We start from the raw sequence: 27,818 nt of genomic DNA, 5'->3' as shown, positions 1-27,818 counted from the left end.
AATGAGAAACACCTGTGACTAACACAGGTAGTCAAGGAGAATATCCAACCAAAAACAGACATACAAAGCAGCAATAATTACTCGTAGGTCAGAGATTTTGTTTTGCCAAGATTCAGTCTATATCTGGGTTTCTTACCTCTGCTTAATTCAAACTGAGCTGCCACTTATTTTGTCATTAATACTCATTCTGGTCTAATACTTTTTTTATTTACTAGAACTATTACTACTCCATTGCCTTTTGCTCTATGTCATCTCGAGTATTTGATCTCTTTTGCCCTCCACCATATCCCAGACCTTCCCTTTTCTTTTTTTTCCCCTTCCTCCTTTCAACAGCAGAAAGGCAGAAAACTCACAATTCTACCTCCCTTCAGTTCAGATGAATAGTCACAATGAGCTCAAGGACATCAACTTTGCTTCTCTCTCCCTACAGATGCTGCCATTTCCAGGACGCTGCCTTTTGTGTACTCTAAAATGTCAAGTTGTCTGAAGTGTCAACTCATTCAGAAATAAATTAAGTAATGTTCTTAAAGGACATGCACTTACCCATGCAGCGTGCTTGTTAAATAAGGTAGATGAATGGTTTCCAATTCTAGCTGTAAGGATTCTTCAGTATCCCGATACTTTAGCATGCCTTCTGGCGTGTGGATTTCCTTCAGAATCAAAGGCTCTCTATGATATCCCACTTGAATTTGAAATACATAACCATCCTAAGTGAAAACAGTATCAACTTTAAGTAACATGTGATGGCGGCTTTAATCCATTTTTAGTTCATCTTTCAGCCCAAAACGAAAGAGCTTGTGGATTTTTGACAAATATTACATGCATAGTCTCTCTTCAATCATGAAAATGTCCAAATAAGAAGTCTGGCTTTTGATGTAACGGAAGGGGTTACAGGAGGCAACTATAACACAACATTTATATAACATTGTAATACAGAAATACAGAGATGTGGCCAAAGGCACAGTTGGATCGACATTTAAATTCATGAAAGGAACGAGCTGGGTAGAGAAGTTTAATGAGTGAGAGAGAGTTACAGAGCACAGATCGTAGATAGCTAATTGCTTCTTCAAGGGAGGGCAAGAAGATGTAGAAGAGAGTTTTGAGCTATTCAATAGTTAAAGTATGTACTGTAGGGCTATAGGGGAGGAACTTAGGATTTATACAGGTTTGTTTGGGACAGCACAGAACATTTCTGCAAGGATTTGTTTGCATCTGCTCAAAGAACATGATGTTGAATGGTGCAGCTGATTCAATGGGCTGAAGGACCTACTTTTGCCTCTGTTGTAAGGCTCCATTAAAAGTATCTTTTTTTTATTAAGAAGCCCTACAATATGGAAACAGGCCCTTCGGCCCAACAAGTCCACACCAACCCTAAGAGCAACCCACCCAGATCCATTCCCCGACCATATATTTAGACTAATGCACCTAACACTATGGGCAAATTAGCATAGCCAATTCACCTGACCAAGCACATCTTTAGAGTGTGGGAGGAAACCAAAGCACCCAGAGGAAACCCACTGCTAAGACATAAAAACATTCAGTCCTAAAGAAACAACAGCTCAGATTGCTCATTAAAATCACTTAGCAGGAAGAATTACTTTCTCTAACTCTCCACTCTTAGCTTACATTAACTGACAAAAAAAAAGCCTCTCTTTCTGTGCCTAAACTAGCCTCTGTAACTTTCTTTCCTAACTTTTTGCAATGTTCTTATGCAATGTCAAAAGAGATTAGCAACAGATTAATAGTGTCTAGAACAATACAGGTTTATGTCTCACAATGATATTTTTAATTACCTTATACACATCAACCTGAGTGGCTGAAGGATGGGAAGTAAGTTGATGCTGTTGTTGCAGAAGGTCAGCCAATCGTATGTGAAATGCTGCTTTGATACGTTTTATTGCATCTTTGTTTTGAGGCCATTTTCCACTTCCTTCCATGTGACAGATTACTAAGTGACAAAGAAAGTGTACATTTTACAATTTCTGGAAGATAGTGCAACACTGAAGGAGCCAACTGTGTGCACTATCTCTGGGCATTTTTTTTTAAAAACAGCAATGCAGCATACAGGGAGACAACGAAACAACAACACTGAGTCAAATTCACACAAAACATTTTACTCAAAAGATAATTATCTATAAAATAGTTGCGGTCAGCTCATCAATACCCAATTAGTTGGGACTGACTAGCTACAAAATAAATGTAAAATCCAAGTTAATTTGAAAACATGTTTTATAATCCCTCTTTAAAAATTGAAACCTTCCGGAAATTCTGACTTCTGACCTAAATAGAGAAATCTTGAATTTCAAAATAGAGAGGGGTGTCCCAACTGTTCTGGGAAAGATTTTCTTTTAAACAAAACAGATCAGAGTGACATTCTGGAATAATGATTTAAATTCAGCATTTGTCAGAAAGCAGGCAACTACAGATTTGAGATGGTCATGGAATTATGATATAATGTTAGTTCTACAATAAATAGGGCAAATAGTCCAGGTTCAACATTCTAAATAATCTAGGACTGAGCAAATTTTGTTTTGAAACAGAGTTGAATTCAGAAGCAAGTTTAGTTGCCCTCATAGAAGGGATCGCAGGAACAAGTTATCTCAGCAGTAGGTTTTAGTTTTTAAAGCTCCTAAACCAGGAGAGTTGATTAGACACCTACTTGTTATTAAAACTGAGAAAATTCAGACTCTCAGGCTTTGTTAAATGCCCATGCCAGCAGACTTCAATAAGTGTCACTGAATTCTCTCCATAGTCCGAGGTAAAGAAACAACTCGCCAAATAAAGAATAAGTCTTAGCACCTCACCCACTGGATAGAAATCCTCCACTTATAACTGCCTTGTTGGCTAAATTAAGAATAATGGATGTTTATTTAAAACTGAGACTAAGGTTCAAACACATCGTGCCTATTTTAGGGTAGAACATGCAGCCAAAATTTCTTGTACTGTGCCACTACAAAACTAAATTACTTGTAAGATCACTTTGAAGATCTGATAACCACTACAAACAAAGGGAGCTTTTGAAGTGCACAATACAGAAGGCAATTGGCAGGAAAGAAGCAAGTTGTGTATCAACCAGGTGAATCAACAGGACAGTCAAAGACCATTCAGATCAATTTTAAAAAATTTTTCAAAATCTCTTTACCTTTCAATGCTGGGACATATACACCGCATGGCTTTTGATTTGAAGGAAGCAGGCATTTGTTCTTCACATCCTTAACATAATAAGAGTAATCTGGTTTCACCGGCACTGGTGGAAAAACCTATAAAGGAAGAAATCAAATTATAAAAGCTGACAATGTAAAGAACTTATGAATTAAAAATGAATATACAGAAGTAAATGATTTGGTTGATGTTAGCAAACCCTACAAATGGGATTAGTAGGGGAATATAACATTTTGACTTTGTTTTATTTTGATGTCGGGAGTCCATCAGTTTACAATGTTGTTTTCTCTCCTCTTTCCCAGCTCCCAGATATATACAATAACAAGCAAAGGGCAATACATAGGAAGTTGTCAAGACAAGTTTAATTTCAGCACATTAACTACGTTAGTAAAGCAGCAACAGCAACTTGAATTTATAAAGGGTTTTTAACGTCACCAAACATTCCAAAACATAATGTGATCGTGGGGATATTACAGCAAATAATAAAACGTTTGTTCGAGGAGGAAGACAGATTTTAACTGTTAACTTAAAGGGAAAAAAATGAGAGTTTGATGGCGAGGTTTAGAGAGGACATGTCACAGCTCGGAGCCTGAAGCACTGCATACCAATGATGGAGTGATTAAAACCAGGATTCGCAAAATGTAGGAATGTGGATATTGCAGGGTAAGAGGAGGTTATACAGATATAGAACAGAGGGAAGTAGAATACAAGGATGAATATTTTAGAACTAAATTTTAACCAGTTTGCCAAACTAGACATCAACATAGCTTAGTGAAATGTAATTGGTGAGTGGGATTCTGTGAAAGTTAGGATGATCTTAGGTTTATGGAGACTAAAAAAAGTCTAACCAGGAGAGCATTGGAATTATCAAGCTGACTTGATAAATTAGGGCTGAGGCTTACAGAAGATGGTCTAGAACAGATTTTCTTTTATTCTTTCATTGGATGTGGACATTGTCAGCAAGGTCAATTGTCCTTGACCAGGGAAGGACGGTAGATTTAATTTCCAAAAGGAGATTAGTGAACGAGATGGGATTTACAACAATTGACACTGGTTTCCCACCTATGATCGGACTAGCTGTTAAATTCAGATCTGCCATGGTAAGATACAAGTCAAATGTCCTCAGAGCATTAACCTGGTACTGTGTAATACTAGTCTAGTGACAATACCACTATGTCATTGCTTCTCCCACATTTATGAAAGCACAAGTAAGCAAGCTTAATGAAACTGGAAGGACCACCTTGTATTGACCTAGACATTGGAAATAACAACAGCAAAAACAGCCCTGTCAAATCTTCAAAGTCCTCCTTACCAATATCTGGTGGGCTGGTGCCAAAAAATGAGGTAATGATCTCATTGACTAGTCAAACAACAGCCTGACATGGTCATACTCAAAGAATCATACCACACAGACAATGTCCCAGGCAAAGGCATCATCACCCCTGGATACGTTCTGCACCATTAGCAGGGCAGGACTCACTGCCTAGGTCTTGCGGCACTTTAGTGGCACAGTAATATGCTATCAAGGGAGAGTTCCCTGGGGGGACCTCAATATTACCATGTACCATTCTCAGTTGATGACTCTGTACTCCTCCAAGGCACTGAAGGTGGCAAGAGCACAAAATGTACTCTCGGTGAGGGATTTCGAAGTCCATGATCAAGAGCGGCTCAGCAGCAGCACTACTGATCGAACTGATCGGGTTCTAAAGGATTTAGCTGCTGGACTGGTCTGCAGCGGGTGGCGAGGGAAAAATAAATGGAAAAAACATACTTGATCTCACCCTCACCAATCTGCTTTTTGGAGGTGCATTGGTCCATGACAGTATCAGTAAGAGTGACCACCTTTTGAAAGACTCCTCTTTCTATTGGTAATACTTTACATCATGTTTTGTGACACTATTAAGGTGCCTAAATAGACCAGACCTCAAACAGATCTAGTAACTCAAGATGGCTCAAAAATGCATGTCCACCATCCACAAGGCACAATTCAAGAGTGTGATGAAATACTCTCCACTTGCCTGGATGAGTACAGCTCCAATAACACTCAAGAATCCTGACACCCTCCAGGATGAAGCAGCCATATGATTAAAGCATATCTACAAACATTGATCTCCACCATTACTGCACTGTACAGACAGTGTGCATCATCAAGGCTCCTTCAACAGTACCTTCTAAACTCACAACCATTTCCATCTTGAAGGACAAGGGCAGCATAAACATGTGACCATCACCATCCTGCAAGATCCCTTCCAAGTGACTCATCATTCTGACTTGGGAAATATAATTGCTATTCCTTCTGTGCCACAGGATCAAAATCCTGGAATTCCCTTGCTAATTACATTGTGGGTCTACCCACAGCACACAGACTGCAGCAGTTCAAGGTAGGATGCTCACCACCAACTTCTCAAAAGGCAACCAGGGACAGGCAACAATGCTGCGCCCAGCCAACGATGCCCACATTCCACGAGCAAATAAAAAAAAGATAGGTATGACAGACACACAATAGAGTTAAATTTACAGGAAAGACAACAAAGGCAGTAAAGTGGAGTTGAGATAATGATCAGATCAGCCTTCATCTTATTGAAATGTGAATCAGATTTAAATGACATACTCCTGCTTCTACCTTAGCTCTCTGTCAGTTCAGGGTTACGGACAGTCAGATTCTGGCCTCGATCTGAACTGAATGAAGCACCAAAAAATTGTGACGTCCAAGTTCATGTCAGAGGTTATTAATATTGCAGTGAATAATCCACCTCTTGACTCCACAAGACAAGTCAGGAATGGAACAGAATACATTCCACTTTCCTGAATGACTACAATTCAAACACTCAAGAAACTGGACACCCTCCATGACAAAACAGCTGCTTGTTTGGCATTACATCCATATTCAATACCTCCACCAACAATGCTCCATAGGAACATGTGCATCATCTAAAAGATGCATGCAACATTTCACAAATCTCCTTGAACAGCATCTTCAAAACCCACATAATTAATAGTATTGAGAACAAAATCAACAGGTGGATCAGAACTCCTCCTCCACCACCTTGGTCTTGGTTTTGATCTTATCAATATTATTTTGGAGGAATTGTCTGCTTATCTGGGACTGCAGGTCAAAGAAGTAGTGTGACAAATTAAAGACAGTGACATTTCAAAAGGAATTCATTAAAGGAAAAAGCACAAAGACAGAGAAAAAGAAAGGAAAATTCCACAACATGAAACTCACCGGATTGTGCCTGCTGAATAATTCTGAAACTCATTTCCAAACACTGCCACATTTTGCAGGTAACAATCACCATGGACACTGTTGCACCATTTGTTTTCAGTAACTACTGTCTACAAATATTAATTTGTGTTTTAAAAAGGTTCATCTTAATGCCTTTGACTTTCTACTCCATGCATTTTTACAATTTATTGTTCTTTTATGGGAGGCGTGCATCACTGGCAATGCCCAGGATCTATTACTCATCCGAAATAGTTTAGTAAACTGAGTGCCTTGCTATAATAAAAACAAAGTGCTGGAAAAGTTCAGCAGCTCTGGCAGCAATGTGAAGAGAGAAACAGAGCCCCACGACTCTTCTTCAGAAGACGAAAAAAGTCATAATGGACCCAAAATGTTAACTCTGCTTCTCTCTCCATAGATGCTGCCAAATGAGCTGAGTTTATCCAGCACCTTCTGTTTATATTCCCCAGAATGTTAGCCTGGGCTTACTAGTCTAGTAACGCTACCTTTATGCGAAAGCTTCTTCCCTTTTTCTCTCTCTTTCTTTTGCTGGTCTCTGCGCAACACACAAGGTTTCAAACTTAATCGTTAGGTGAGTTACTTGCTGACAATTCTGCAACTGTGAGCAATAACATCTGTCAGATGACATTCTCTTCCACTGGCCTTTCTTGATATGCCAAAGTGCTTGCTCCAGGTCTGAATTTGAGGGGAACAGTTCCAGGCAAACACCTTGTCATATCTTGAAATATGTTGATGAAATAAGCATTCTTTGGTCAATGTAACAGCATGACACACAATCAGTATTTGCCAAGTTGCTAATCTCGGTGGCCTCACTGCCAGATAAGCCAAAAACAGACAAAATTCCAACACGGAGATATCAAACAAAGGGTCCTCAATCAGTCACATTCAGACATTTTTGAATACCTTTGCTGAAGATGATGTCAATACAGCTCACTGGTTGATCCTCAATTAGAGGAGATCAAGCAGGTTCTTGGGGAAACAAAAAGGTCAGAAATAGAGCCACAAGGAATTGGTGACAAATATTTGGCAATATTCAGTTAATGCCTTACAATTAATTACATCTATTGAAAAGATTGTGCACATGGTATAATGTGGCATAAGAAAGAGTGCATTTGCATTTATATGGTACCTGTAAACAGTACTTTAATGTATGCATAAAATTTCAATATCAAAGTAAGTAAAGAATTATTCATTGAAGCAGAATGTATGAAAAATTTGGATTGCTCTCTGATCATTTAAAAAAAAACTGTGGCTTAAAATCTACACAACGCAAACATGAAAACAGATGCTGTGAGTTTTTAATACTTTGTGGAGAAACAACGCAAGAAAGTTCAATTACTGTGGGAAAATTTGCAAGGGTTAGCCTATAGATTCAGCAGCTGGTCTGCGCTACCTAAATGCCCAGAGTGCCCTCTATCGGGAAGAATGCTCAGTTGTGGTTATAAGGAATTCACAAATGTGTTCATGCATGCACCAAAATATTGCTATCTGAACAGAGATTAATCGTCAATTATGTTCTGTGAAAAGTAAGTTTTCGTTAAAATAATCAATAATCGCAGTCTGATTGTTTATATAGAACAGTCTCAATCTTTTTTGCACTCATTTACAAATAAAAACTTATTTTCTCAGAAACTTCACCCATAAACCCATTTGAGGAATTAGTTCTTCATAACGAACCAACTACCTTCAAAATACAAATTCAAAGCAGCAGCAGCTCAGAGATTGTATTCAAATACGTATTTACATCTGAATGAAAATACCACTGACAGGGTGATCGCAGGGTTTCTCTACAAAAAGACTCATTTCTGTAATATTTAGCTGGGTGCTTGCAGCTACTCATCGTTTCTTGGAGGAAAGGATGCCACAAGTGCTTCTTGTGGAAATACAAGCCAGTAAATGTTGTTTGAGATCTGAAAGATTTTCAACCATGACTGAGACAATAATCAATGTAGGTAAGGGCAGAGGCTTCCAAAATTAAGACCCAAGGCCATGTTTTTCTCATTTTGACATTCTGCACTCCAGCACCAGATTGATATATCTGGGTGGAAGAAAGTTGTCAGGCATTGCAAATCCTTCTACAATAGCCACAATGTCCACATTCTAGACTGTAATCCTACACTGCTTGCTGATCATTCAACACAGCTACACCTAAAGGCACACAGTCTGAAAACCCAGAGCCATCTCTTCCATCAGGAGCCAATAAAGTATTGTCTACTTGGCTCAATCACCTCAAGACCAGTATGAATCAATACATTGCCCCTTTGCAGAAATGAGCAATGAATTCTGTTAAGAAAATTGCAGAAAGGCAATTCAAACAATGAAACATCTCCCAGAATAAGCTCTGGTAGTAAACCTATATAGCCCTGAAGATCTGCTGAACAGCTGGTACCTGCATGGAACAGTAACATGGAAAGAAGAGGCTGCGTATAGTTCCTGATCTCAGCCAATATCCTCATACGTATCAATTACAGCAAAGCAGCAAGTTCAGAACCCTGTTTGACTCTTCTCTGCCTTGGTGAGTCTAGATTCAAGAAATCACAATCTCAGATCAGATAATAGACATTTAGACATGGGATTAAGAGAAATGTCTACACTGAGAAAGGTTGCAAGAGTTCTCTACCCCAAAGAACCAAGGACACTCATTCATTAAATACATTCAAAATAGAAATCAATAAATGTTTGGGCAGAAAGTGAAATCAATAGGGTTAGTGTGGAAAAGTACAGTTGAAATAGAAGATCAGTTATGATTGCACTGAAGGGGAGAGAAGGTTCACAGGATTTAGTAAACTGTTGTAGCTCCTGTTTCTTAAGTTCTAATGAAGACCCTCAGCAATGTGGTTGACTCTTAAACACTTTCAGAAATGGCTCACAGAACCACTCAGTTCAAGCACAATTACGAGATGAAATTGGTGGAGGTACAGATAGTGAGGAATGTTGCCAAAGAATATAACAGGATTTGTATCAGTTGGTAAATTAGGTGGAGAAATGGCAGGTGGAGTTTAATCTGGACAAGTGTGAGATAATATTTTGGCAAGTCAGGTGCAAGAGAAAGTATACAGAAAATGGCAGGACCCTTAAGAGCACTGATATAAAGAGGGACCTTGGGATGCAAGTGCATAGCTCCCTGAACGTAGTAATGCAAGTGGATATGGTGGTATGAACCTACATGGCAAGCTTGCCTTCATAGATAATGTCTTTTATACTCAGTGCCCTTAAGTCATGTTACAGCTATGTAAGACTGGTTAGATCATATTTGGGGTATTGCATGCAGTTCTGATCAACACACTATAGAATGGATGTGGGTTTTTGTCGACGGCACAGAATAGTTTTACCAGGATTTTGCATGGATTAACATATTAACTATAAGGAGAGATTAGACAAACTTGGATTGCTTTCACTAAAACGTTAGAGGGGATAAGGGATGATCCAGTAGAAATGTATAAAATTTTGAGAAACATGTGTAGGGTGGAGAGTACTAGGGGCCATAGGTTTAAGGGGAGAGAGAGAAAATTTAGAAGGAGATGTGCAAGACAAGCTTTTTTCTTTAAAACAGAGGGTGGTAGGTGCTTGGAATCTGCTGCCAGGAGAGGTGGTAAAAGCAGATAGAATAGCAATATTTGAGGTATTTAGACAGACAAATGAAAAGGCAGGGAAGAGATGGTTATGGACCACATTTAGATTCAGTTTCACAGAAACAATACAGTGGGGAAGCAGGCCATTTAGTCCACCAAGTCCACATCAACCCTCCAAAGAGCATTCCACCCAGACCCACTCCTCTATCCTATCCCTGTAACCCTATAGCTAATCCAGCTAGCCTTCACATCCCTGGTCACTATGGGCAATTTAGTATGGCCAATCCACCTAACTTGCACATTAGATTACTTACAGTGTGGAAACAGGCCCTTCGGCCCAACAAGTCCACACCGCCCCGCCGAAGCGCAACCCACCCATACCCCTACATCTACCCCTACCTAACACTACGGGCAATTTAGCATGGGCAATTCACCTGACCTGCACATCTTTGGACTGTGGGAGGAAACCGGAGCACCCGGAGGAAACCCACGCAGACACGGGGAGAACGTGCAAACTCCACACAGTCAGTCGCCTGAGGCGGGAATTGAACCCGGGTCTCTGGCGCTGTGAGGCAGCAGTGCTAACCACTGTGCCACCGTGCCGCCCATCTTTGGACTGTGGGTTGTGACACTGTGAGACAATAGTGCTTTATTCCTGATGAAGGGCTTTTGCCCGAAACGTCGATTTTACTGCTCCTCGGATGCTGCCTGAACTGCTGTGCTCTTCCAGCACCACTATCCAGAATCTGGTTTCCAGCGTCTGCAGTCATTGTTTTTACCTAATAGTGCTAACCATTGAGCCACTATGCCGCTCATTTAGAATAGCATCATGATTGGCACAGGCATGGGGAGCTGAAGGACCTGTTCCTGTGCTGTATTATTCTACAACAACAAAAAGAAAAATAAAATAAAACATTGAGGAATGTAACTTAAATCAAAATTTTAGGCTTCAGCCTTGTTTCTCATTCTCAAGAATCAGTGCTGCAGAGCAGGAAGCATATGGGAACTGTACCAGAGTGGAACAGAATTTGACCAAGAACTCCTGGTTGCTTTGCACACAATAACCACAAGCAATAATCTAAAACTATGAACACTGCAGCAACTTGCTCGACAACATATGACCTTAGATTGGAAATTCCTGCACTGGTCAATTTAATACATTCTTCATAACATACTGAAATTTGCAAAATATCAACTTACTTCTGTGAATCGGAACACAGGGTGTATCCCTTGGACTGATGTGATATTCAAGGGAAGTCCATTGAGATTCCAAAGTTTGCGGCTCAGGTCATCGTATGACTGCACAACACTAATGTGATTCTCTTCCGACCCTGCAGTCTGAAGTAGAAGGTGCAAACTTGGTGAATCTTACTAATGCATCACGAATCAAAAGAAAATAATGTACTGTTATTAAATATGATATCTGATTCTTACTCATTCCTGTTTCTACTTTGTTACTTTAAAAAATATGTTGCTTTCAGAGCTGGATACGCTAATGAGCAAAAGACTTGTACAAAACCATGTGGGCAATTCAGCAGAAGCATTTGAGAAGCAAAATGTGTACATAATCACAAACTATAGTTTGAACTGTTAAACAACCAGAGTGTGATTTTCCAAGTAAACTGAATCCACGCGACCTAATCTGTTTTAATTATCGATCACACAAGAAATAGAACACCGATAACCTTCAGAAAATCCTAAGAACTTGAAAGTGCATGGTAAAATATAACAGAATCAGCACAGCTTCATCAGGGGAGGTTATGCCCTGACAAATCTGTTAGAATCCTTTGAGAAGGTAACAAGTAAGTTCGACAAAAGAGAGCCAGTTGATGAGCTCAATTTGGATTTCCAGACAGAACTTGACAAGGTGCTGCACAGGAGGCTGCTTAATAAAACAGAAGTCCATGGTGCTAGGGGCAAGGCTGGATAGAGGATTGGCCGACTGGCAAAAGACAGAAAGTAGGCATAAAGTGATCTTTTCCAGGATGGCAGCCAGTGACTAATGTAGTTCCACAGGGGTCAGTGTTGGGACCACAATTATTCATGTTATACATTAAATGATCTGGATGAAGGAACTCAGGGCACTGTTGCAGTGTTTGCAGTTGACACAAAGATAGGTAGAGAGACAGGCTGCGTTGAGGAAGTGGGAGGCTGCTGAAGGACTTGGACAGGCTAGGAGAGTGAGCAAAGAAATGGCAGATAGAATACAATGGGAAAAGCGTAGTGTTCTGCATTCTGGAATGAATTTTAGAGGCATAGACTATTTTCTTAACAGGGAAAGGTTTTGGAATTCTGAAGCACAGAATGTCTTAGGAGTCCTAGTTCAGGACTCTCTTCAGGTCAACATGCAGGTTCAGGTCACAGTAAGGAAGGTAAATGCAATGTTAGCATTCACTTTAAAAGAGCTCACAAACAAGAGGAGAAATGTGCTGCTGAGGTTGCAGAAGGCTCTGGTTAGCTCGCATTTGGAATACTGTGAACAGTTTGGGGTCTCATATGAAAGGATGGATGTGCTGGTGTCAGAGGGGGTCTAGAGAAGATTTACAAAATGATCCCTAGGCTTATCATATGAGAAGCAGTTCAGGACACTGGAACTGTATTTGATGGAGCTTAGAAAGATAAGGGGAATCTCACTGAAACCTACTGAGAAGCTTGGATCGAGAGAATGAAGAGATGATGTTTCCACTAGTAGGAGAAACTAGGATTCAAGAGCACAGCCTCAGGGTGAACTGAGATAAGGAGGAAGTTCTTCAACCACTGGATGGTGACTCTCTGGAACTCATTGCTGCAGAGGGTTGTGAAGCCAAATAGTTTAGTGTATTTAAGACAGAGATAGATAGGTTCTTGATTGGTATGGGGATTAAGAGTTACCCAGAGAAGGCAGGAGAATGGGGTTGAGAACCATAACTGCCATGACTGAATGGCTTAGCAGAGTGGATGGGATGAATAGTCTAATTCTGCTCCAATAAGGGTCAATCACAGCTATAGGTATACATGGTTTATATCTATCAGAAATTAAAAACAAAGAGATTCTAATAGCTTTTATACATAAATAAAATGAAAATAACTTAGAAGCAAAGAAATTATTACAGTAGAATGAGGAAATGGCAGCAACACTGAATAAATAATTTATGGATATATACAAAATAGAAGTTACAAGTTACATGCCAGAAATAAAGGGGGATAAAGGATTGCAGCAATTACCATTTGTTGTCAAAAATGTTGGGGAAAACTTAAGGAACTAAAGTCCAATAAATCTCCAGGACTTGCTCACCTATGTCGGAGAGTCCAAAAGCAAAAGCCAGTAGCTGAAGAGATAGTGGATGCATTGGTTATGGTTTTCCATCCCAGCAGATTGGGATTAGCAAATACAAATACAACATTAGAATTCAAGAAAGGAAATAAAATAGGAAATACAGACCAGTTTGTGTGACATCAGTCATCAGAAAGTGCTGGAACCTGGGACTAAGTCAGTCTTGACAAAAAATTGAAGTATGATCCAAAACGTTAACGTTAACATGATCTTCAAAAGGGAAATCACATTTAACAACTTTGTGTTCTAAAGCTGCATTTCGTAAATGGATAAAGACATACCAGTAGATGTTGTGTACGTGGCTTTTCAAGGTCATAATAGGCAAGGGCTCAAGGATTTGAAGTAACATATGAGCATGGACATTGGATTGGTTAAAAACAGGCAGAAAGGAATAGGAATATATGGGCATTTTTGAGTTGGCAGGGTGCAATTAGTGGAATGCTGCAAGGATCAGTGCTGAAGCTTCAGTTATTTTCAATCTATATTAATGACTTAGATAAAGAACTAGAAGGCAGTGTACCTAATTTTATTGAGAATAGATCATTTGAGGGAATGCAAGCTGAGAGGAGACAAAAAAGCTGCAAAGAGATATAGGCAAGTTAAGTAACTGGGCAACAAAGTGGAAAATTAAGCATAACGTGGGCAAGTTGGAGGTTAGCTGCTTTTAGTTCTGATGAAGAGTTACACAACTTGAAACTTTAACTCTGTTTTCTCTCCACAGATGCTGCAAGACATGTTGAGTGCCTCCAGGAATGTGTGTTTAAGATTCTGAAGGGACTTGACAAGATGGCCATGGAGGTTGTTTCAACTGATTGGGAGATCTGGATTGTGAGGCAAGTCACAAGATAAAGCGTTGGTCATTTAAGTTTGAAAACACTAAACAGACGTATGTTCATACACTGAAGTACTTTTTGGCATGGCAATGTGCATGTGATAAATAACTTTAGTAACATTAAATTTCTGTGAAAAACATTAAAGTGCAGTTTTAATTTATTCTTCTCAGCAGCTATCAGTCTCAGGGTGCTTAGCCAGTCAATTTCAACAGCATTGCCAAGTGCAATAGCTCCCATCAGTTCAGCCCTGCCACCTGGAGGAGATTCCACTCACTACAAATTGAATAAAATACCATTCTTTCAAAATTCTCTTCAGTGCACAGGTCAACAACAGATATTTATTTTGCACATTTAACGTAATAAAATGATCTATGCCACCTCACAGGAGCATTATAATAAAGGACATGGCACCAAGGTACATAAGATGATGTTTTGTCAGATGACCAAAAGACAAATGGCTGGGTCAAAGAGAAAACAGCCAATGCCTTCAGGATAGAATATTTAAATGCACAAAAAATGATACACTTCTTTTTTTCCAATGTGCATGACATTATCTGCAACTACACTCTAACAATAAGACAGTAAACCTCTGATTTTTTTTGTCTCAATTCATTGGATAACTCAATGCATCTTCATTTTAAGCTAAATCAAAAATATATTTTGTGTGTTTGCATGTGTGTCTGTGCGTAGGGATTTGGAAAAGTAAAGGGGACGGTTTGCCAGATTAGGATGATACCTGACACATTCCTCACACCAGGGAATCTTTTCAGGGGCAAGCTGGGAATAAGACAGGCCATCTGCTCCGCGGAGGCAGACAATCATGGCTTCCAAAAATCACTGGATTATTGACAAGTACCACAGAATTTGTAAACTGCTAAATATTACATTCCTATTCAAAAAAAGGGAGAAAGGCAAAATGTGAGTAACTATTGGCTGACTTGTCTAACACCCATTGTTGGAAAAGTATTGGAATCATTTATTAAGGAAACATTTGGAAAATTATAATCTAATCAAGCAGAGTCAGCATGGCTTCATGAAAGGGAAATTGTGTCCGACTAATTTATTAGAATTTTTCGAAGAAATCTTAACCAGAGTAGGTAGAGGGGAACCAGTAGATGTGTGTATTTAGACTTCCAGAACACACTTGTACCTCACAAAATGTTAAATTGTAAGATAAAAGCCCACAATGCTGGAGGTAATATATTGCAATGGACAGAGAATTAGTTAATAGTCAGGGAAGAGTGGGAAAGACGGGTTCTTTTTCAGGCTCAAGAATTCTCTCCCTAATGGCATTGTTGGTTAACCTACAGCACATGAGCTGCAATAGTTCACAAAGGCAGCTCATTATCACCTTTTCAAAGGCAACTAGGAATAGGCAATTAATGCTGGCCATCCAGTGATACTTATGTTTCACAAATGAATGGAAAAAAAACAAAAAAAGAGTTGACGACATGACCAATGGGGTTCCACAGTGATAAGTGTCAGGATCACAACTGTTTCCAATATATCACTACAATGAAGGAAAGAAGCAAATGTTCCACAGCCAAATTTGCAGATGTCGCAAAGGCATGTTGCGAATAAACATTTTACAGAGAGATGTCAAAAGGATAAATAAGTAGGCAAGAAGTTGGCAAATGCTCTTGTTCATTTTGCAAGTCATAGAGAGTCATAGTCATAAAGCATGGAAACGGACTCTTTGCCAACCAGGTTTCCTAAACTGAACTCGTCCCATTTGCTTGCATTTGGCCCATATCCCTCAAAAGCTTTCATATTCATGTATATTTCCAAATGTCTTTTCAATATGTAATTGTATCTGCCTCTACCACTTCCTTTGGCACCTCATTCCACACATGCACCATCCTCTGCATGAAAAAGTTGCCCCTCAGGTCCCTTTTATATCTTTTCCCTCTCACCTTAAACCAATGCTCTCAAGGTTTGGACTCCACCACCTTAGGAAAAAAAACTTTGGCTATTCACCTTATCTATGCCTTTCATAATTTTATAAATCTCTATAAGGTCATCCCTCAGCCTCTGGTGCTCCAGGGAAAAAAAGGAAGAACAAAAGGCAGCACAGTGGTTCAGCAGTTAGCACTACTGTCTCACAGCACCAGGGACCCAGATTCAATTCCACCCTCAGGAAACTGTGTGTGGAGTTTGCACATTTCCCTCGTGTCTACTTGGGTTTCCTCCGGGTGCTCCGCATTCCTCCCACAGTCCAAAGATGTGCAGGCTAGGCGAATTAGCATGGGAAATGCTGGGTTATAGAGACAAGGTAGTGAGTAGGTTTGATTGGAATGCTTTTCAGAGGATTGGTGTGGACTCAATGGACCAAATGACTGTAGAGATTTGAAGATTCTAAGCATACAAGAGCGTTATTTAAATGGAGAAAACTGCAGAAGCTGGAGTATACTTGAGCACAAAACACAAAGCTAGCATACAGGTGCAGCAGGTAATTAGGAAGTCTAATGGAATTTTGGCCCTTATCTCAAGTGGGTTAGAGTATAAGAATAGAGAGTTCTTAATGCAACCGTACAAGGTACTGCTAAACCACATCTGAAATTCTTTTGAACAGTTTTAGTCCCCTTAAAGATTTCATTTCATTAAGGCAGTTCAGAAAAGGTTCACTAGGTTGAATCCCTGGTACAGAGGGATTGTCTGAGGAGTAAAAGCTAAGCAGGTTGGGACTTGACTCACTAGAGTTTAGAAGAATGATCTCATTGTAACATTTGGGGGGAGTCATACTGCATGGAAACAGACCACTCGGTCTCACTCGTCCACACCGACAATGTTCCCAAACTTAACTAGTCCTGCATTTGGCCCATATCCCTTCAAATCTTTCCTATTCATGTACTCATCCAAATGGGGGATTCAAATGCTAAATCCTGAACACGAGATGACATTGGCAAAGAGCCTGTGGCATTACGACTGAAACACTGTGCTTTTGTGGTCTGTAAAGTGCAACAGAAATAAATTCAATCACAACCTTTAAAACAATATTGAATATTTTGTAGGGCTACAAGAGCAGGGGTTTGGAACTAAGTAGCTTTGCCACTGATGTACATATTCAGCTGTGTAAACCATCTAGCAGAAGCAGTGCAGCAATTCACCAAGGATTCTTCGATAGCACCTTCCAAACTGGTGAATTTTAACTCCTAGTAGGACAAAGACAGCAGATGCATGGAAGCATCACCAGGCTTGGAAGTATATCGCCATTCCTTCTGCATCATTAGGTCAAAATCTAGAAGTCCCTGCCTTACTGTATTATGAGTGCATCTACATTCCACGAAGTACAGTTGTTCTAGTTGACGGTTTACCACTATCTTCCCACAGCAATTACGGATGGGCAATAAACACTGTGCAGCCAACATCCACTTCCCACAAAACAATTCAAAAACATTACAGAGCTCCTCCAAAGAGCTAACATGGACATGATGCACGGAATAGCATCCTGCTGTGGGGCCTGAAACCTGCTATTAATTCTAAGATTACCAGGTTAGCTTTGATGCAGTCAAACAGAAAGGATCTATTATAGAACATTTGCTGCAAGTATGCAGATTTTCTTTTTTTTTCTCTGCCGATAAGATGATGTTATTCAAATAAAGCTAGTTTTTAATGTGACAGCAGAATCAACATAAGGAAACAATTAACTAAGACTATGCTCCCAGCTGGGCTTGCAAAAACAGCTGAACCAGGATATTTATTTGAAACAGTGTTTCAATCCAATCAACATTCATACATTCTAGCTGCAGGTGTGCAGAGGATGCTCTTAATTTTATTCTAATTTTTGAGGAGACAGAGAATATACAACTGGAATCGGTTTGTGCATTTATCCAACTCTCTTTTCATTTGCTGCAATTGTGACAAAATCCTTGTTTACATCTTTCTCTGTATCATATTGGTTTCCGTGAGTGACAAGATCTTGTGTTCTCAGTCAGAGAAATTAAATTCTAATCCCAATGCAATGGATAATTAGAGCAGTTGAGATGAACTGAAGACAGCAGTACACAGACTCTTGGTAAACAAGTGTTAGTGGGTGCAAGACTTTTAATGAGATAGAAGACAGGACAAAAGCCAAAAAAAACTCATAGACAAAGAAAATGGATAAACTGCAGAGAATCAAACAGCATATGCTTCAGAAATCTGCTGGAAAATGAAGTGTATCGAGTGGACCAAGTGTCTCTGGGGTAATGTGGTTAAGTGTGACCATAATAAGGTTTATTTTATTAACGGGACAAAGCAAGAAACACACCAATGTATAAACATTTATGTTGCGAGACATTAATTTCAATGCAATGAGGGGGGAAATCTAGCTAGGATAAAATGAAATTAGGGACTGACAGTACAAATTGTAATGAAACAATGGGTGATCTTTAAAGGAAGAGATGCTCAGGGACAGACTAGGTATATTCCATCAAGGGTACAAGTAAGAGAGCAAAAAATTGAATTTCTTGAATGGGAGATAGAGATGATGATCAAAGAAAAAAAGGACAGTGTATATTTTGCATCAGATGAATTCTTCAAGAGACTAGAATAGGATTGAAAGTTTGCTAAAGGAAGTGGGGGTGCCGAGAGTGAAAGGACTTACTTTAATCTCTCAAATATCACTAAGTATGGAGGAGGTGCTAGAACAAAATGGAGGTGGGGTAGAGCCTAATTGAATTTTAAAAATCTAGTTTAACAACAGAAAGCAATGAGTCATGGTGGATAGACTGGAAGATGGTAGATAATGGTCAAGTCAGGTGTTAGGATCATTGCTTGTTTTTCAAAAATATATGGCTTAAATCTGGGAAATGACATCAGGAAAACTTTAAAACTGTGCCAATTACACAAAAGCTTGAAAGAGTGGTAGTGAGGATGGTATAAGTCACCTGCAATAGGGCGTTTATGGTCAACAGAATGAACAGATGAGTGAAATTTAACACAAAATAGTGCGAAGTGATGCATTTTGGCAAAGGGATGGAGAGAGGCAATGTAGACCGAATGGGGTAATTCTAAAGCAAAGGAACCCAGAAGTCCATTTGCAATCTTTGCAGATAGCAGGACATATTGCGAATGTGGTTCTCAAAATATATGGTATTATGCGTTTCATAAATACATGGATTGAGTAGAAAAAAAAACACTTGAGTTATGCTGAATTTTTATAAAACACTGATCATGTTCCAACCAGAGCACTGTAACAGTTCAAATTTGAGAGGGTGCAGAGGAAGGTAACAAAATAATTCCAGAGATGGGGATGTTTTAGTTACAACAGTATTTTGGAAAAGCTGAGGTTGTTCTCCATGGAACAAAAAAAGATTGAGAGGAGGATTTGCTAGAGATGTATAAGGTTTTGATAGGTTTAGATATGTATATACAGAAAAAGTCTTCTCACTGGCTGATATACAAGGACTGCAGGGCACAGAGATTTAAGATTTTGGGCAGGAGATGCAGGAGGAATAAAAGCAAGATTATTTTTTTAACCAGTAATGGTAAATGATCTGAAATTTGCTGCCCATGGTCAAACTGGAAAAAACAATTATTTCAAAAGGGAAGTGGATGGACATATGATAAGGGGAGCTAAGCAGGGAAGTAGGACTGAATGGCATGAAGTAACAAATATATCATTGACTTCAATATGCCAGTTCAGCCTTCAACTGACAGAGGAAATTACTATTTGAGGAATAGGATCTCAGTCCCAGAGTATGGTCATGGTTTACTGAACAGCAGTACCAAACAGCCCTGCATTACCAAATTTATCAGAAATTTGGGACAACCTAAAGCAAACACCTCAGAGGACTACAGAAGTATCACCAGCATCCCCGAGAGAAAATCCTGGAAATGCAATGTCAAGAAACACAGTCCTACAGCAGCATCCCGAAGGATCAGAACAATCTACCTATAAATCAAGGCAGCAATCACTCAAAACCATCTCTCACAGCAGGACATGTTGTTTGTATGGCTGACACCAAAACTCCAAAGCAATTGCTGTACTTGGAGCTCTGGCCTGGAAAGAGACTCCTCAGAAGACAGTGGAAACACTTTAAAGATGTCAATAAAACATCCCAGATGTCAAATATCCCTAATGACTAATGGGAATTCCTGGCTCCAGACTGACCAAAATGAAGAAAGCTTGTTCTCAATGTTACTTACCACTTTTCAGCCCAAGCATGGACACTGTTCAAATCTTGCTACATTTGTGTATATGATTGAATGCCTGAGGAGTGAACATTGAACATTGTGCACTCATCAGCCAACATGCCTACGCCCCTGATCTTATACTTTGATGAAGCAGGTGAAGATGGTTGGGCCTAGGACCTTAACTAGACCCAATCATTGTGCAGCAGCATTATACTCAAACCATTCTGTGCACTGTGGGACTACAAATATTTTCACTAAAATTGACAGTTGATGGCACAGAGGAAGTGATTCTGAGTAATCACTCAACCCAACAATTTAAGAGTAGTAAACTGACTTCAACAGTGAAGTACAGTCATTTGGCTTTCTTTCATTTTGTTCATAATTAGGAAGAGCAAAGCTAACGTTTATTACCCACTCCTAGTTACCCTGCAAAAATGCTGTTGCACATCTTTCTTGAACTGCACGGATGATATTTCAAAAAAAAGTGTGGCTTGCTTGACCATTTCAATGTCAGTTTAAGGTGAATCATACTGGTGAAGCATTAGAGGCATAGAAGGGCTTCATCAGTTGTGAACAGCAAATTTACTTTCTTATAAAAGCATATTAAGTGAAACAGTTGCCTTTTTAATGATATTCCAATAGAAAAAAGTGAACTTTAGCTACTGCCAGACGCTTTCTTGTAAAATAATTACATATTATGGAAGTGTCATGGATCATTGTTTGGTGTCTATACATAATTTCACTGATGCCAACAGTCCATCTCCATTCAGGTAGATATTTAAGTTGTCACATTGATTAAAAGTGGTATTCTACTAGATCTGCCCAATGACAAAAGGATTGTTGAATGGTTTGCATTTTTGAGAGTTCTGCCACATGGAACTGTGGCTGTCAAGTTCTCTCATTATGGAGCATTTATTATCCCTGCATTTTTTCTGAGAATTATTCCAGAAATGCCAAACCTGGTTTTCAACAAAATAAATAACTTTGGCCCTGAAAAGAGATTGGGTCCATATTGGGAACAAAGTTTTCATATTTCATACTTCAAACAAGATAATGGTCATCTTACTGGACTACTAATTCAAAGAAAGAAAATACAACAAAATCCCATGCAAATACTCCCCTCAACCCACAGATTCATTACTATGAAACAATCTTCTTACCCCTTTATCTACCTCGATGACAGAGTCCAGTAAGCCTCCAACATAGCACAATGCCGACTTTGGTAGATCCAAATGTCTAATTGGGATAGGAAAAATATAGGAAGAGCAGAGGGAAAACAAGGGTCAGTCAGTACTTATGAATTCATCTGCTGTACACCTGGTTCACATGCAGTTCAAGTTCTGAAAACTTCAGAATGGAAGTGAAAAATGTGGGAAGAGAAATTAAGAAACATTAAAAATGGGAAAATATTAGTGTGGGCAAATAATTAAAAATAATGACAATAACCACTGCAACTTTCAAAAAGTGTTCCACCCTCCTCTGCCTCCTTCCAACTTTTCTAACAGGCAGAAGTCACACATTCAAATCAAACAAGCTAAATGAGCATGATCATTGGTTATAATCAGCTAAGGAAAGGATGTGTACAAATGAAAATTTAATTTATAAAACATTCTTCACTCACTTACAGGTACAAATAAACAAATGTAAAAATATGATATCTAGGATACATTTTTAAATACTGCAATAATGATTGGAGGGTAGAAGCCTAGGCCTACATTTTCAGCACACATGGGATTCAAAATTCTTTTTGTGTTGAAGTCATGGTTTAGTGCAGTGGTTTTGAGATTTTTGAAAGAATAAAGAAAAACATAAAATTTATCCAATTGAAAGAAGTACTTCCAACATTTATGGTTCATTCGTAATTTAACAAAAGACAAACAATGGATCAGTGCCCCAGTCTGAAGCTGGTTCATTCATCTAAAGTCAACTTCTGTTGCATCTAGACAGGGGCCTCCATCTGCTGCTACCACCATCTTCCCTGCTCCCTGTTCTTATATCAATTTACAATACTCAATCCCACATCCCAATCCCAAGTAATAATTGAGCACCTTTGTGAATGGATCAGTTGGACTTGACTCAAATCATAATTTCTCACAGCTTATTTCAATTATCTGTTATCCTAGGGAGAAAACATTTTCAATTTTTTACCCTGTTTTAGTTATGAACAGTTATACTTTTGGCCTCTAGTGCCAGTTCAATTTACTGAGATAGCTTATTTGGGTCTTGCACATAACTTTCAATATTTGAACTCCTGCATCAAAGAACAAGAACAAAGAACAATACTGTACAGGAACTGGCCCTTCAGCCCTCCGAGCCTGTGCCATCACATTTTGCCCTTCCATGCTAAGCTTGTCTTCACTTACAGGATCCATATATCCCTCTATTTCCTTCCTATTCATAAATTCTTCCAGGTGCTTCTTGAATGCAGCTATTGTGTCTGCATCCACCACCTCTGGCAGCACATTCCAGGCATGCCCCATCCTTTGTGTGAAAAAGCATGCCTTGCACATTTCTTTTAAGCTACTCCCCTCGCACCTTGAACCTGTGTCCCCTAGTAATTGACCCTTTCATCCTGGGGGAAAAAAACCTCTCTTCCACTCTATCCATGCCATTCATAAACTTATAAAGTTTTACTAGGTCACTACTCAACCTCCTGCATTCCAGTGAAAACAAACCCAGTCTATTCAGCCTTTCTTCACAACTGAAATCCCCTTACCAGGCAACATTCTGGCAAACCTTTTCTGTACCCTCTCCAAAGCATCCACATCCTTCTGGAAGTGCAGTGGTCAAAACTGTATACGATATTCCAAATGTGGCTTAACAAAATTTCTGTAAAGCTACCCTTCTATAAACCCTACACTTCATGCCCCTTCCAATGAAGGCAAGCATGCCATAAGCGTGTTTTACAACCTTACTAACCTGCGTTGCCACCTTCAGTGGTCTATGGATCTGCACAATCTGATCCTTCTGCATATCAATACTCTTAAGGGTTCTGCCATTCACTGTATAATGCCCACTTGTACTTGACCTTCCAAAATGCATCACTTCATATTTGTCCAGATTAAACTCCATTTGCCATTTTTCTGCCAATACCTCCAATTGATCTACATCCTGCTGTATCCTCTGACAATTCTCCTCACTATCCATAACTCCACCAATCTTTGTTTTGTCTGCAAACCTAATTAGACCAGCTATGTTTTCCTCCAGATCATTTATGTAGATCACAAACAGCAGAGGTTCACAATATTGGTCAGTGTGGAATACCACTAGTCAAAGCCGTCCATTCAAAAAACTATCCTTCCACTGCTACACTCTGCCTCCTATGACTAAAGTAGTTCTGTATCCGTCTTACTTCTTACCACGTGATATCATACCTTTTGCATCAGACCCATGAGTGACCTCGTCAAATGCTTTACTGAAGTTCATGTCAATAATATCAACTACTTTTCCCTCAATCATTTTTGTTACCTCCTCAAAAAATTCAAGCTAGGGAGGCATGAGCTCCCCACACAAAATCATGCTGTATGTCACTAATAGATCACTAATAGATTTGCTTCTACATGAGTAATGATCTGGTCCCCGAGAATCTTTTCCATTAATTTCCCTACCACCAACACGAGGCTCAGAGGCCTGTAATTCCCAGGATTATCCCTGCTAACCTTTTTAAACATAAGCCAGTCTCCAGTTCTCTGGGACCTCAGCTGTGGCCAAAAAGGATACAAAGATGGATGTCAATGCTCCAGCAATTTGTTCTCTTGCCTCTATCAATATTTTGGGATAGATTCCATCAGGACCCAGGGACTTATCTACCTTGATACTTAAAAGATGAACAACACCTCATCCTTTTTAATGGCAACTAGTGTCATATTTCCTGTTAGCCTTCTGGCAGAAATAGATTAGATTATTAACAGAGTGGAAACAGGCCCTTCGGCCCAACAAGTCCACACCGACCCGCCGAAGCGTAACTCACCCAGACCCATTTCCCCCCCCTTCACCAAACACTACGGGTAATTTAGCCTGGTCAATTCACCTAACCTGCACATTTTTGGATTGTGGGAGGAAACCGGAGCACCCGGAGAAAACCCACGCAGACACAGGGAGAATGTGCAAACTCCACACAGAGTGTTAATATTTCTGCTTCCTGAAGACCTTAATGTTAAAATCCACTGGTTACATCACTGATCAGCACAATGTGAATTGGATTCATTAACAGAAAAAAAAAAGGGATAGTAAATCAGAAGCATCAAGAAAGAAACAGAAGACAGAAATCAGATGAAAGTACAGAATGAGAGGAAAGGTCTCAGAAAAGAGGTGCATAGATGAAAACAAGATTGTATGAGGAATTCAGACAAAAAAAATGGAAGACAAACATGGATAAAAGTAGGGACATAGCAAGTTTAGAATAGGAAATAAGCAGTGTGTTTCTGGTAGTTTATCTTTCAAAAGATGAACAAGAAATTCTAAATTCCTCCTTACATCCCTGATTTAAAGACTAAATGAGAATCAATTTCTTTAGCGGCATTAGCTCTATGTGCAGCATTTTAATGTAAAGTAGTAAAATCTATGAATCAGCATATTCCATCAATACACCCCTCTTTCAGCTTGTGAAACTGGGTCAAATACATCCCATAATTTGGACTGAAAAGTTCTGTATAGTATAGGCTTAATCAACCTCAACAAAGTTTCTGACAATCCTTTAAAAATTCCAGAAGATGAAAATGCTGTTGATAAACCACATTCCTTTTCAGGACTTCAAATTAACCTGGGTTACCAATGACTTACCGTTGAAGAAGATGTTTAACAATTTGTTCAGGAATTAGACGACGGTCACAAATATTGTCACCCTGCCAGAGGAAAGCCTCACAAATGGATCCATCTTGAAAACGCCTCAGCTCAGAATTCTCTCCCCAGAAGTCCCTGAATTCTGCTGCCTGTAACATGAAGAACAAAATATTGATTCATCTCCAGGAGTTGCTGCCTTGGTACAAAATGGAACTGAAAATAGTAAAAGGCACAAACTATAAATCTGCCAAGTTACCATGAGACTCAGTTAATAAAGATATAACTTTCTTGGTGGTGTTGGCTGAAGGTGGAGTGATAGTCAGGACATCAGGAAAATCACTGGCTCTTCCTTATATCAATCATAGGAACACATTACATTGCCAAGCAGACAGGACAAAAAGTGATTTCGAAATTGTGCCAAGATTGGAAGGGGGGGGGGGGTGGAAATTACCTTTACTTAGACCTCGGCTCAGCAAGCTCTAGACGATCCTCCCTAGATCTCTCCAAATGCTCCGGTTTCCTCCGACAATCCAAAGATGTGCAGCATAGGTGGATTGGTCATGGGAAATGCAGGGTGAGAGAGAAGGGGGTGTTGGTCTGGATGGGATGCTCTTTGGAGAGTCAGTGTGGACTCAATGGGCCAAATGGCCGGCTTCCACCACTATAAGTATTCTATGATTCTTTCCAATTCTCCATATCTCTCTTTCTTCCTTCGCACTCTCCTTAAAGCAACTCCAGGAAACTTGATCCTTTCACCAAACTTTTTGTCACCTGACCTAATATCTCTGAATGGCTCAGTTTCACATTTTATTTTTAATGTTTCTGTGATATGCCTTGAGATGTTGTATTATATTAATGGCATTATATAACTGAAAGGCTTTTTTTTAAACTGTTAACAGTAAAATATCTCCTGTTGCCGATCCTAATCCCAGTATTTTAACTTAACATCAGTGCAACTGAGGTTACTTGGCTTCACCGGTGTGCTCTTCCATTGTTGAGGAGCACAGAGTTCCAGAGAAGCTTCATAAAATGTAATACTCAGAAATCTAGCCACGAACACATGCTGGGGTTACAATGACTCAAATCTACACAACTGCCTGAAAATATATACATTTTTTAAATTACTTAATTGGAGAAAGGAGGTTTAACAACATGACAACACATTTACCCAGCTTAAACTCTTGAAAAAAGATAGTTACCTTTGGACTATCAGCCGGAGGTCCTTTTTCCAAAGCGTTTGTAGAAAATACTGGGTTAACTAAAATACCAAATGACAAATATCTTCCATCCTTGTGTTTTGGAGGATCTGCATTTACTGGCCACTGTATGAAAGGAACAAATTGGGCTTGTTACTTAAATAGTAAAACAAATGTAATCCACATAAAAGTTTGTAAACTTTATCTTTTCAGATTACTGACACTGGTGGAATCTTATAGAGCTCTGAGGGATATAGTGTGGACATGGAATTCATGTGGCCAGTGTCCATGGAACATTTGCTGAAAGATTGGTGCACAGTGTCCAATTGGAGGTTCTTTGGAGCAAGCAACAAGTTGAATTTGCCAGGTATCCATTCTGGTTTCCACAGTCAGTGAGTTTTGATGTCCACCTTGTTTATTGAGTTTGGCAAGATAGAAAACTGAACATTAATAAGCAAATTGGGCTTTCAAAAAATCACTTAAAAAGCATTATTCTTCTTTCAGCGGTTGCCGTTGGGGTCATGAAGAGGTGGAAGCTATTTTTCTGTCCCTCTCTTGGTTATAGCCATTAGCTTGGGGTTCTCTGCCTAAGGGAGTTGCATGTGAGACAACCTGTGTTCTGAAATTGCCTTTTTCAAAAGAGTATGTTTATGGGATGTTACTATATTGCAACAGTTAATTACTAAAAGTTACCGTATCTATTATTCAGTCAAGTTTTCCAATAGAGTTGTTAATCAAAATACATATTTCTGTTATTGTATTTTAAATATAATGGATTAATAAAGCATGTTTTCCTTTAAATTCAGTAGATTGACCAATCAAATGTCTCACCTTACATTTACTCTTAAAATAAGAAAAGGTAAGTGTTTAGACTATCTTCTGAATATTTTGAGGGGGTTCGATCTGGCCCATAACAAAGCAGCTAGAACTCAAAGGAAGAAGTAGCTGTACAATATTCTAAAAAGTCTGGAAAGCATCTTTTAAAAGTTATACAATTAATTATTTTTCCACACACAAATGTCAAAGAGATAATTGGACTTACTTCAGGTATATGAAGAAGCGAATGAGTGAGAAGATGAATCCGCTTGCCCAGTCCACGAGTTAATAATGAAAGAAGGTGTGGTAAGATTGTAACAATGTAGTTACCGCCATGATCAATCAATTCATTGAGCAGTTTCATCTTCTTACAGCCTTCCTGCAGCTTGGCAACATTTTTCAGGCTATTAAGAAATAATTTTAAAATGTGGAATTGTTTCAACATAAAACATTCTCACATTGGACTAAATACCATTTAAAGTAACAAAGTGTTCTTACTGGAAGACATGGTCAAAGGTTTGAACTGGGAGCTTTGAAGTCATCAAAAGCATTTCAAATCCATCCACTGTCTTGTCGTCAAGAATTTCCATTGACTTCTGCGCTTCATATTGAATCTAGAAGGTTAGTAAACAATGTAAAACATCAGCTGAAAGCTCCTTGTTTGTTGTAAATACATAGATAAAGAAACATTGATGCCTATGTAGATGTATTGTCAATTAACAAACAATTGTTATTTGTTTGGTTCATATTTGCCTTTAGGTCCATTCGTTATTACAGTGATGG

At 39.2% G+C, this 27,818-nt stretch overlaps 1 protein-coding gene across 1 annotated transcript in view; it reads right to left on the bottom strand.

Moving 5' to 3' along the window:
• nol6 (nucleolar protein 6 (RNA-associated)) overlaps positions 1-27,818 on the bottom strand; it is a 135,722-nt gene that overhangs the window by 38,586 nt on the left and 69,318 nt on the right. Inside the window, exons 11-19 of the mRNA XM_072572807.1 lie at positions 27,534-27,649; positions 27,262-27,439; positions 26,223-26,345; positions 25,024-25,172; positions 21,402-21,477; positions 11,179-11,316; positions 3,143-3,260; positions 1,794-1,948; positions 544-707 (exon numbers count right to left, since the gene is read on the bottom strand). Of these exons, the coding sequence (XP_072428908.1) occupies positions 544-707; positions 1,794-1,948; positions 3,143-3,260; positions 11,179-11,316; positions 21,402-21,477; positions 25,024-25,172; positions 26,223-26,345; positions 27,262-27,439; positions 27,534-27,649 (1,217 nt within the window). The remainder of the gene's footprint in view (positions 1-543; positions 708-1,793; positions 1,949-3,142; positions 3,261-11,178; positions 11,317-21,401; positions 21,478-25,023; positions 25,173-26,222; positions 26,346-27,261; positions 27,440-27,533; positions 27,650-27,818) is intronic.

This window comes from Chiloscyllium punctatum, chromosome 1, assembly GCF_047496795.1.
Source record: "Chiloscyllium punctatum isolate Juve2018m chromosome 1, sChiPun1.3, whole genome shotgun sequence".
Taxonomy (NCBI): Eukaryota; Metazoa; Chordata; class Chondrichthyes; order Orectolobiformes; family Hemiscylliidae; genus Chiloscyllium; species Chiloscyllium punctatum.
This window is presented reverse-complemented; position numbering and strand designations above follow the sequence as displayed.